Below are 12,677 nucleotides of genomic sequence, written 5' to 3'. Positions count from 1 at the left end.
ACTTTGTACATTACAACCACTGAAGTACATTATTGCAGGCGGGAAAGCATTTGCAGGAGATTAGTTGCCTGCAGAATAGAAGATTTATCATTGGAGTCTAATCATTGGACTCTAATCTCCTCATTTGTTAGTACCCTAGTGACATCAAAAAAGTTCAATATATTTTTTACAGTTAGAGGCACATTTATCAAAGGCCGAATTTTGAATTCATGTGAGTTTTTAAAAACTCCCCTAAACTCCCATAAATTCGAAAGATGACCAACCGAAATGTATTAATAAAATCTAATTTTTTAAACTCGGATGTATAGAATCGACCCTAAAGCTTGAATCAAATGCGAATCGAAAAAAACGTGAATGTCAGGAAAGCTGCAAGCAACTCCAAATTGATCCCTGGACCCCTCCCATTGACTTAAACAGCAATTCAGCAGGTTTTATGTGGCGAATAGTCGAATTTGAGTTCTTAAAGGGCCAGAGTATGATAAATGTCGAAAATCTATTTTTATTTTTAAAAAAACTTGAATCGAATTTGAATAACTGTACCTGTAAAGATGTGGTAATGGCGGAGCTCACCCAAACGCAGTAGTGTCTCCCAGCAACTCCTTTTCGAGGAATGCAGCACTCACGAAACAGATGCTCACATCAAGCACTGACCAACATATCCACAGGAGTCACAGACTTCTTGCATTTATTGGCTTTCTAAAAACACACAATGTGACAACAATTTGGCAGTAGGGTGAGGAATAGCCGAGTATAGAGGCATGAAACACGTACGTTTTTGCACACCCACTGCCAAATTGTTGTCACATTGTGTGTTTTAACAAAGCCGCATTGTTATTAACATTAGTGACTCCTGTGAATATGTTGTTCAGCGCTTGATGCAAGCATCTGTTTCTTGAGTGCGAATTTGAATAACTCCCTAGTCGAATTTGACAGTTTTGAGCATAAAATATTTGAAAATCTGAATTTTCAATTTGACCCTTGATAAATCTGCCCCTTAATGTTTGTATGTGTCGATTGAGCACCTTCAAAACTGACATGTCCTGCCAGATTTTATTGCGACTCTCACTCAGAAACACCTGCTTCCACATTTTGACAACTGAGCCCACTTTCACTGCCATGTCTTCCACAGGCAGATAATTGCCTATATCTCTGTGCAGTGGCAGTTGGAAAGGGACATTTTGAGCACCGTTAATATGTGTGTGTATGCATTATATAGTGAAGTACTATTGTAAAATATAAGGATATTATAAGTTACCGAGGAGTTTCATGACCATATAAAAACAAGAGGACGAAGGCCGAGTGTTTTTATACAGGTCATGGAACTCTGAGGTAACTTCTAATACTTATATTTTGCAACTGGGGGTACTTTATTTATTATAATACACAAGTTTCAGTGAGTCATGTGACAGAAATGACATCAGAACTCACCGTTTATAACTGATGACATCAGAACTCACCGTTTATAAGGATATAATTTACAAGATATTCATGGCTTTTGTGTAATATATATATATATATTTATTATTATTATCTGTGTCTCACTGCTGTTTATTTCTGTGAACCCCAGGTTTCAGTATATACTGTACCAGAGAAAACGGATCAAGTCAAGTATGCTTTGGATTCTGCAGTAAAGCTTTTGGATTTTTATTCAAATTATTATGGAATTAAATACCCACTTGAAAAATTAGGTTTGTGCATTATTATTTAGAATGTTAAAATAAAAAAAAGGTTACTGTCTCCATGCACAGTATAGGCATAAATATATTTTCAGCAGAAAAGGTCACTGTATAAATGTTGATGTCCATAGAATACATGCACTTGTGCACTTGGGGTGTATACTTGAAAAAGCCATACATCTCACAGTTCTTGATAACTTTCCTATGCATACCAAATAAAATTGTAATCATGCGCTCTTAGTCATCAGGGGAGAGGAAGCTTGTTTAATTAAGTGCTAATGTAGGGCAAATGTCAGATCGTTACTCTGTGAGTGCAGTGTTTAAATGTTGACGGGGAACAAGGTAAATAGATTAGTAATTCTGGAAAGTATATTACAATTTTAGTTCTGAAAATACACAATTTAAGGTTATTTGTTGTTCTCTTAATTGTGTATAATAACATATTATTTAATAGACGGCAAACCAAAGGCTAAAGATAAACTTATTATTATTTCTACATTATCCTGATGGAGCAAACTTTGTTTTGATATCACATCGCACAACACAATGTTACAGCATTTATGCAATGGAGCCAGCGGATTTACACATTAAACAAAGCCACAGTGCATGGTGACTCATAACAGCCAAATATCTTAATGATATTTGCTCTATCTGTATGTAAAATCCGACAAACCTTGGTGAAAATGTAGTGGTCCCTTTGGTTGCCTATATGCTTGTCCTGCTTTATTTGTGGTCCTGGAAACATTATCTCTCCTACAATATTGAAATGATGATGTTTCCTTTCTTTTCTGACAGTCTGCAAACTATCCATGGACGAGCTGTCTAATATTGTATCTTACTTGATATAAAACATCCGTCATTCCTCCTTGGTGCATCTGTTTTTGTTTAGTGCACCACATTTTAATTCTGACTGGAAATTTTTTGCACTAATTTCAATCTCATAAAGGATATACTGTTTTTGCAGAAACATATGTTAGAGGGTTATCCATATGGCAGCATGAGTGAGGGTACCAAGGGCTCACCAAAGTCTATGAATATGAAGGTTAGCTATAAGGGAGAGGAGCGCTCCAAAATTTGTTAGCTATGGTACTTAGAGTATTCATTTGAGAAGTGCATGATCTGTTGTGTCACCTCTAGGTTTATCATTATAGACCATAGATATTTATTGTATAGTTTGCATGATATATGCGTAATGTTGGTGTGTATTACGGAATGTCTAAGAATGAGGCCAAAATGTGTCCCCCTTTTCCATTAAACCTCTATAGTGCCATATGTTTGTTAGATGATTACATATTGTGGGACATTCACTACGATTCGTAGTTGCGCTGGCGTCCGCTTCACCACACTTCGCCAGGCGTATTTTTGCCAGCGCTACTCAAATTGACTAAAATCCGAAGTTGCGCTCAGGGGTAGCGTAAGGTTGCGAAGTTGCACTAGCGTTAATTTGCCAAGCAAAGTTACGCTAGCGATGGTTAATTTGCATACAGCGCCAAATTGAAGTTACAATGGAGGTATATGTAGCCTCACTACACAAGCCTGGAAAACCTTCAAAACAGCAAATAAAATTTTTATTTTGCCCTACACATGTGCCCACTGTATAGTTAAGTTGCCATGAGTTAGGAAATGTAGGGGGGGAAGGAGGGTAGCCCCCAAAAAAATGTCGATCTTTTTCAGCCCATCACCCATAAAAAATGAAAAAATGCCAGCGTTTTTTGGGACTTAGAAAATTTTTTGACTTTTTTTGAAGCAATCCCTATCTACTCTATTATGCTTCGCCTGGTCTGAGGTGGCGAAGGAAGTCTGGCATAAAAGGTAGTGTTCAGAATCATTTGCGCGTTAGTGAATTTGCGTAGTTACGTCCTTTGCGCAAATTTGGCAGGCGTAAGGGTGCGAAGTAACACTAGCGAATTTACGCCAGCGTTAGTTAGTGAATCGGCGAATTAACGAAAATGCGAATTCACGCTAGCGTTAGGCGCTTCGGCGTTTAGTGAATTTGCCCCATTGCCTTTCAGAACTCAACGGGGGGGGGTTATTTTTCAAAATCCAGTTTTTCTCATGCGGAAAAAAACTTGATAAAATCGTGAAAAAATCTGAATCCTACAAACTGCGACTTTTACGAATTTGGCACCTAAAGACTTTTTCGGATTTGACTGCGGAAAACCACAGAATCTTTGGATTATTGAACAAAACCCAGCTCAGATCAGGATATCAATGGGACATCTGCCATTGACTTCTACATGAACGCGGCAGGTCTGATTTGGAGTACTTTTTTTGGATTTTCAATAATTCACTAAAAAAATCTATATTTTTTTCCTCCGAAAAGTTGTTTTTCCCTTTAAAATTCCGACCATAAAAAATCGGACTTTAATAAATAACCCCCTACATGTCTACAATATACAGTGCATATATCTTGTTTCCACAGTATTCGTATACAAATGATATACTTATATTTCATTACACTGGTATTTTTGGATAGATCTGGTGGCTATTCCTGACTTTCAAGCAGCGGCAATGGAAAACTGGGGGCTGATCACATTTCGGGAGACTTCACTTCTATACAATGAAGATTCCTCTTCTATTAAGGATAAGCAAACCATAACCATAGCAATTGCTCATGAACTGACTCATCAGGTACTTTGTATGTCAATTAGTTGTTTGTTGGCTGTAACCACTTTTAGAGCAGAGTTCTAGAGCCAAACTGATTACAGCACAGTTTTATTAATTATAATAGCCATTCAACATGTTTTTTTGCTAAACTGTTTTATTATACTGCCCTTGTGCCTTTATACAATCCATATTAGTGACCTTGTCATACAAGGGCAGTAATATGGATCCCCCACCTATAGAGGAGGTTCAGACCTTGACATTTTTTCTCCTTCTACTAAATAAGTTATAGACAAGAATTCTTGTTCTGATATCTTTTTTTATTTCTGAGTTGTGTTGCTTGTGCACCTTCATTTTTAGATCCCACATGGTTCACTCTCACGCTATTTGGCAAACTCACATATGCTTTCAAGTGATTCTTTTTAGGGTATTTACTTCTTTTTGCCATTTCTTGTTAATTTAAAGGGTTCATACTTTTGCCAGGCACTGTATATGAAAACAAATGTACGGATCCCTAATTGTTTTTTTGATTAGAATAAATCATGTCCTTAAATGTTGCTGTCTGTTGAAATGAAGATACAATTTCACTTCAGTTACTTGTCTATTTCCTATGTAAATAGGTCTCTTAAGGCCATACCACAGCAACTCTCTTTTTAAAGAGGTTGTTCTCCTTCAAACTAATTTTTAGTGTGATTGGTATTCTTGGACAATTTGCAGTTGTTTTTGTTGCTAAGGTCCAAATTACCCTAGTAACCAGTCAGAGATTGAGAGACTGGAATATAAATAGGAAAGAAGTCTGATAGAAAGACAAATAATAAAAAGTAGCAATGACTATAAAATTGTAACCTTACCATCTAGGATTTTGTTTTCAGTTCACCAGAAATAAAGACCTTTTTCAATTACTTTCTATTTTCAATTTGTACCAGTTTTTCTAATATTGAAGTTTTAATTTTTCACTTTCTTATATCTTTCTGAAGCAGCTTTGGGAGGGAGTGGGTCACTGGCTCTGTTCTAAATTGATACATTTAGTTGATACATTTCTTATCTTTGGCCCCGCTGAGCTGATTCCCTGAGTTTCATTTAAGGTAGCTGTTACAGTTGATACAATAGTTGCTAATATTTCACAGATACTGCTGAGAAATATCACTGATGTAGCAAATTGTTACCGTTCAGAGTCTGAAACTGCCACTGCTACTGCCAGACAGACACCAGAGAAACCTGGAAATTTTTCTAAACTAAAACATAGAAAGCAATTGAAAAAAGTATTTCTAATAAACAATCTGAAAACAACTGAGCTGAAAAATTATTTATAATAAAGGACAAGGATGTCAGGCTCAAAGTCCCAGCAACAGTCACAGTAATTATGATCCTTACCTTGTACCCACAGAAGGTGCTCGTCTGGCCCATGGCATTCTCCTATCAGCACTCCATGTTGAGCCAATGCTCCCTTTCGGCTGTACATGTCATTGCATATGCACACTGTTTCTGCACATGTGCATGGTCTCTGGACCAGTGGTCAGGAGGGAGTAGGTGGAGTCTGGGCAGGGAGTGGGTGGGACACAGGCACTAAATGGGAGGGACTGATGCGGTACGGGAAGTAGGCGGGAGGATGGGGATCGGAGTGCGCCGTGTCACTCTGAAGAATTTCTTGCATAGGGGGCCCGGCGCACTCTAATTATGCCACTGTCCTGGACATATAAATGAAGTCAGTTTTCTTCCTGTAGAACAGTGGCTTCCTCCATAATGTTGTTTGTATTAACACAGTTCATATTCAATTACAATTGCATGTTATTCATTTTTTTTTTTTGTCAAATATTTTTATTTTGTTTTACAAAGAAAAAGAAACAGAAGAAAATCAAAATACAGCCGTTGCTCCTATTTTCCATGAAAACTCATACAGAAAGTAATGTGTTGCATGTGAAAAACAGCTTCAATAATGCAAAGATACAGATTACAATTATTGCTGTCAACAATAAGGAAAATAGGACACCAATATTAGTTAGACAGAAAAGAATAGACAGAAGTGGTAAAACAGAAAATGTATCCATAGGGGGTGCATACTCAGTGAAGAATATGATCACATAAGAATATAGGTGTGTCTTGGGGAAAAAATGGCAAATCTAGGGTGCTATCCGCCTTACGTACCCATATCTAACCTATTGCTGATAGCCCTCTATATTGAACCCAGGGGCCCCAGAGTTTATGAAAAGAGCACAAGTCACCCTTGGCAAGTGAGGAGAGCCTTTCCATAGTCATATAGTTATCTAGTCTGTGTTTCACTGCCTGTAAGTTTAATGAGTTGGTTTTCCAAGCCTTGGCAATAGTCTGTTTGGCTGCTGTAAATATACGGCCTACTAGCTGCCGAACCCATTTGTTCCCACCTGGCACTCATCCATGTAGCAGAGCTTCCAGAGGGGATTTCCTAAGTATAAGCCCAGTGATGCTAGTTACCATTGTATAGACCCTGGTCCAGAACCGGACAGCCTTAGGACAATGGCATGTTATTCATTTTAAGCAGATTTTGTTTATTACTGTGAGTTTGTTGAATATCTGATCATATTTGAGTAATTCATGCAGAAATCCAGATTATATCAATGGATCCTCGAAATTTTTCTTAAAAGTATATAGTCAGTGGCTTACATATTACTCAAAATTGTATAAAATTTGCATGTTTTTCCCTTTAGTCTTGTACCCTTTTACCACTCTATATGGTGTTTGATTGTTTTTGGCTTTTCTTTGCCTTGCAGTGGTTTGGAAATCTAGTAACCATGGAATGGTGGAATGACTTGTGGCTAAATGAAGGTTTTGCAACATATATGGAATATTTCTCTGTCAGCTCTCTCTTCCCAGAACTGAATTCAGTAAGTATGATTTATTGTCTTCTTCCAACAGTATGCCGGATGGAATGTTGCATCAGCAGATAAGGAAGGGAAGATCTTTACCAGTTTCTACACCTCATCATCATCATTTATTTATATAGTGCTGACAAGATACGCAGTGCTTTACCTTGGTTATAACAAACAGGGAATAAATGGTGGAAAACAAACAATAGTTTACAGAGTACAATAGGATTAGAGGGCCCTACAAATTAGAGTTTACAAACGAAAGGTTTGTAGACATTTGGATTTTAGAAACAATTTTGTGATTTACGATACAGCAATGATTGATTAATTAAGGTACATTGAATAAGTCTATTCTTTAAGGAGCGTTTGAAAGTTTGGAAAGAAGGAGAAAGTGTGACAGCTTGAGGCAGAGAGTTCCATAAAAAAGCAGAAGCCCGAGAGAAGTCTTGTAGATGAGAATGGGCTGAAGTGATGAGAGGAGAAGCGAGGCGAAGGTCAGAAGCAGATCGAAGGTTGCGTGAAGGAGTGTATTTGGAGATCAGATATGAAATATAGGGAGGGGCTTCACTGTTAAGGGCCTTAAATGTAAGTGTGAGTAGTTTGAATTTGATTCTAAAGGAGATTGGGAGCCATTGAAGGGACATGCATATGGGAGCTGCTGATACTGAGCGGTGAGATAGATGAATGAGTCTAGCGGCCGCATTTAGAACAGATTAGAGTTGCAGTAATCAAGGTGGGAGATAATAAGATACTGAATAAGTGTTTTGGTTGATTCTGAACTGAGATATGGTCGTATTCAGGCAATGTTGCGCATTTGAATATGACAAGATTTTGCAAGTGTTTGGATGTGTGGTGAAAAAGTCAAATGCAAGTCTAGGATAACTCCTAGGCAGTGTGCCTGTGTGGTGGAATGAAAGGTGGTGTTGTTTACAGTGAGTGATATCTGAGGGACAGGGGAAGATCTTGGAGGAAATATGATGAGTTCTGTTTTAGAAAGGTTCAGTTTCAGGTGGCGCTGTGACATCCAGGAGAAGACAGCAGAGAAGCAGTCTGTAACTTGGGAAAGGACAGAAGGAGAGAGGTCAGGAGTAGACAAGTAGAGTTGGGTGTCATCAGCATAAAGGTGATACTGAAGTCTAAACGGCTGAATACATTTCCTAGTGAAGTATTGTAGGGTGAGAACTGGGGGCCTGGAACAGAGCCTTGAGGAACTCCGACAGAGAGAGGGAACATAGTAGAAGTAGAGTTAGAGAAGGCAACTTTAAAGGAACGGTCAGGACAGATAAGATGTAAACCATGAAAGAGCAGTGTCACGAATACCAGCTGAGTATAAAATGTCTAGGAGTAGTGTGTGGTCAACTGTGTCAAAGGCTGCAGAGAGGTCTAGAAGGATTAATATGGAATAGTGACCTTTAGACTTGGCCAGTAGAAGTCTGTTCAAAACAAGGTTGGGGGAAACCGCACACCTTACAGTTACCTTCTCCTGGTGCCCAGTGATAGAGGAATAGGCCACCTCACTTACAGGATACAAAGAAATTCACTGGCACACAGGACGTGCTTTAGCAGGGCAAGCCCTTGCAATTTTTTAATGCAATTTGCAACGTTTCGGGGACATTCGCCTTTGTCAAGCATGCTTGCACATTGCATTAAAAAATTGCAAGGGCTTGCCCTGCTAAAGCACGTCCTGTGTGCCAGTGAATTTCTTTGTTGGCCAGTAGAAGATCATTGGTTACTTTGGTGAGTGCAGTTTTAGTTAAGTGTGATGGGCGGAAGCCAGATTGCAGGTGGTCGAGAAGGGAGTTGTGAGTGAGATGCTGGATCAGGCGTTTGTAAACAAGCTTTTCCAGTAATTTGGATGGAAATGGAATGAACCTTTCTGTAAACTTAAAGTTCTGAACAATGGAAGCATCCACACATATGGCCACTCATAAAGTCATAAAGTATCTGTAGGTTTGGCCCATGGGCCCATCAGTCACATACTGCAGAAGAGCAGCAATCTTTATCCTGTTTTAGGGACTTTACATTTCAACACGCCTTTTAAGGAATGTACATCTCAGAATATCTGCAACAAATAGAATTTCCCATATTTCTATTTGATTTGTTTGGTTTGGGAGCACCGACCTGTAGACCAGATTGAGTAGCAGTTGCTAAGTCTATTATGCCAATTTTATGTTGTAGGTATGAAGTAGAATAATTGCACAAAAAAAGAAAAAAAAAAGGAATCCCTCCCCAGCGATGCTAGCACTAGAGCTTTGGTTTATAAATGGGCAAAAATTCCTTTATAATTTAATGTGCAAAATGTTGATGTATTTTGCAAATGGAATTAATATATTTCTTCACATATATAAACCAAGGATCTGGTGTGAGCTCCATTTTTGGAAGACTCTTTTTTTATATAATAACCTTGCAAATACATTTTATCATGTCATAACAGTTATGGCTTGTTATTAGATTTACCATTTCTTGCACATTTCTGAATGTCTCTATCTTATTTTTGCAGGAAAATAGCTTCTTGAAAATGCGCTTCATGGCCCTAAAAAAGGACTCCTTGAACGCTTCCCATCCGATATCTACAGATATTCGATCTCCAGAGCAGATTGAGGAAATGTTTAATGATTTGTCTTATATTAAGGTACAGAGCTACAGCATCTCGGTAGTATTCCTATTTCTAAAATTAAATGCAGATAGCTTATCCTGTTCTGTATTAACAATAATGAAATAAATGCAGTGCCCAGACTTCATGTGAGGTCTACTTTTTGTAACCTAAACACTTTGGGGTCTACCACCTAGTGTAATCTACTAGTTACCAGTTTAATATCAACAGGTAGACTACTGACTAACTCTCTTTTGAGCACCCATGCCCCAATAGGCTCTTGTAATGCACATTTTACCATAACCCAGCAGGTGTCACTGTTGCAAAAATATGTTTTGGATGCTTTGTGATCAGGTTTCATAGGATGGAGAGCTTGCTTTAATTTTTCTATATTATAATTAAAAGAAAGATTTCTTCATGCAGTAGATTAGTGTAGCCTATACTGTTTTAACCACTTTTAGCCACTGCAAGTGAGCTCTCCAAGCAGTCCTGTTTTTGTATTTGTGGTAGACCTGATACCCAGTAGAGAAAGAGGGTGCTGTTTGCAGAAGTCTCACTTTTTCAGATGCTTGTGCTAGAGAAATCGTATTGGGGGGTGTCAAAGTAGGTATATTTTCAAAAGTGAGCAATAACACATAGGCAAAGGGATACATCCCACTCATGCATTATAACAAATTGCCAATCAAAATCTGACTCTGACCTGTGCATGAAGAGAGTCAGATGTTGAAAAGGCAAGGGAGATTATTTCAGAACATTACAGAATTTTTCATGGGATGAAGCTCAAGTTTAATTTTCAGTTTCCCCACTGTTCGTCTTGAAGGAAATATGCCTGATTCAAGAGAGTGGACATCTTTATAGATTTCTGGATACATTTGGTCCATATTTTCTAGTAGAGAACTGTTGGGTTCTATGCTGTCTAGGGAATTGATATCTACTCTACAGGGGCTTCTGAAGGTGACAGGAGTTCTTAGTCTTAATTCTAGCTCGAGTGGAAGTCAAAGCAAACTCCTCACACATCTCCTCTGAAAAGCCTTAAGCATGCTGGTTTGCTTATCTTTTTCACATTGCAAAAGAACTAAGCACTGTGCTGTTGCAATGTTGTGATGGGTATCTCAATTTCTGTCAACTGTCTTGTTTCTTTAAAACCATAAAAAACAAGTTTTTGCTTGTTTCTTTTATTCCAGCACTCAATGGGCTTGGGATGAGAGGGGAGGTTTCCTGTTTTGTTCCTCATTTTTTTGTCCCTTGAAAGCACCTGGTCTTAAAGGTAAACTATACCCCCAAAATTAATACTTAAGCAACACTTTATATCAAACTAAGTGGCATATTAAAGAATCAAACTGGTATATATATATATATATATAGTAAATATTGCCCTTTTACATCTCTTGTCTTGAACCACCATTTCCTGATGGTCTGTGTGCTGCCTCTGAAATCACCTGACCAGAAATACTGCAGCTCTAATTGTAACAGGAAGAAGTGTGGAAGCAAAAGACAGAACTCTGTCTGTTAATTTGCTCATGTGACCTAACATGTATGGTTTGTTTGTGTGCACTGTGAATCCTAGGATCCCAGGGGGTGGCCCTTATTTTCTAAAATGGCAGTTTTCTATTTATGATTACCCAATGACACATACTACTAAAAAGGTATATTATTATGAAAATGGTTTATTTGCATGAAGCAAGGTTTTACATATGAGCTGTTTTATGCAATATCTTTTTATAGAGACCTACAGTGTTCGTGGGTAAAGTTTTCCTTTAAAGGACTAGTATGGGAATCCCTAATTTATTCAATATGGGCCCAAGTCAAGTGAGTTTTAAAAAAGGAATACCTTGATTTTTGTGTGCCTGAATATAAAAAATACAACATCCATTCTTACAATTATATTTTTTTTATCTCCTTTCATTCCTTTGTAATATTTCAGAAGGCATATCTGAACAGAAGGCTTTAACTTTTTTCCCCTCTTTGGGTGTGTTATGACATTTCCCAGAAGGAATTCTCTATTGGAAACCATAGTGCACTCACAATGGATTTGGCAGTCAGCAGGGAAGCTGAGCACGAACAAACATAAAAAGTCCAGCAGCTATTTACGTGTGGAAAAATCATTTTCCTGGGCACATTTATTGCTCACTAACCTAAGGGTCTCAACAGCAATAAACCTTTTCCTATTTACATAGTGACAAGATTTTGAGGTTGAGGAAAGACACATGTTCACCAAGTGCAACCCTTGGCTCATATAATTCCTGTTAGAGTTATCCGTTCTTTTCCTGGAACTCTTGGTCAGGAGAGAGAAAGATGTCTTTTTCATAGCAATTCAATACTCTTCTGCCCAAAGTGCCAATCTATAAACAGTAATAGAAAAAGCCCCCCAAATGTGATGTGCGCTATATAGAAAAAACATTGGCCAATTACTGAAAAGAATCTGAATTGCATAGTGATTTTTTATGGGGATAAAACACCTGTGAATAAAAATGTCACATTCAGTTGTCCAGAGATTGCAAGTTACATGACTGAGTTTGGATTTTCTTCGATCACAAAGGATATGGCCAAATCAGTGCTGGGGCTGAAAGAAGAAGGAAAGGCAACAATCACTGGGGAATGGCCAAAAATGAGGCACCCCCTAGTGATTGTTTTCATTTACCAGATAATCCTGGCTCTCCAATCTGCAGAAAACGGCCCTGGCCCAGAGAGGACCAATGAGCGACCCTCTTCCTGATTTTCATTTCTTTGCATGGGTGCTCATACACAGTAGAGTGAAAGGCCAAACTTTAACAAATATCGGACTTTTACACTCTACTGTGCATGTGACAGCTGTGATTTTAAAAAAAAAATAGAAGCAGGAAGAGGAACGATCCATGGTGCTCGCTGAGAAAAAACGTTTTCTGCTTACATGGGTATCAGGTAAGTGATTACAATCATTCATGTAGCCTGAACAGCATCCTAGAGTCAGTGCTTTCATAG

General features: G+C 38.2%; 1 protein-coding gene across 4 annotated transcripts in view; it reads left to right on the top strand.

The window, feature by feature from the left end:
• Positions 1-12,677, top strand: part of lnpep.S (leucyl/cystinyl aminopeptidase S homeolog) — a 50,578-nt gene that overhangs the window by 21,995 nt on the left and 15,906 nt on the right. For all 4 annotated transcript variants that reach the window (XM_041572940.1, NM_001086558.1, XM_018233193.2 and 1 more), the window contains 4 exon segments: positions 1,568-1,688; positions 4,153-4,307; positions 7,028-7,141; positions 9,624-9,755. In XM_041572940.1, the coding sequence (XP_041428874.1) occupies positions 1,568-1,688; positions 4,153-4,307; positions 7,028-7,141; positions 9,624-9,755 (522 nt within the window).

This window comes from Xenopus laevis, chromosome 1S, assembly GCF_017654675.1.
Source record: "Xenopus laevis strain J_2021 chromosome 1S, Xenopus_laevis_v10.1, whole genome shotgun sequence".
Classification (NCBI taxonomy): domain Eukaryota; kingdom Metazoa; phylum Chordata; class Amphibia; order Anura; family Pipidae; genus Xenopus; species Xenopus laevis.
This window is presented reverse-complemented; position numbering and strand designations above follow the sequence as displayed.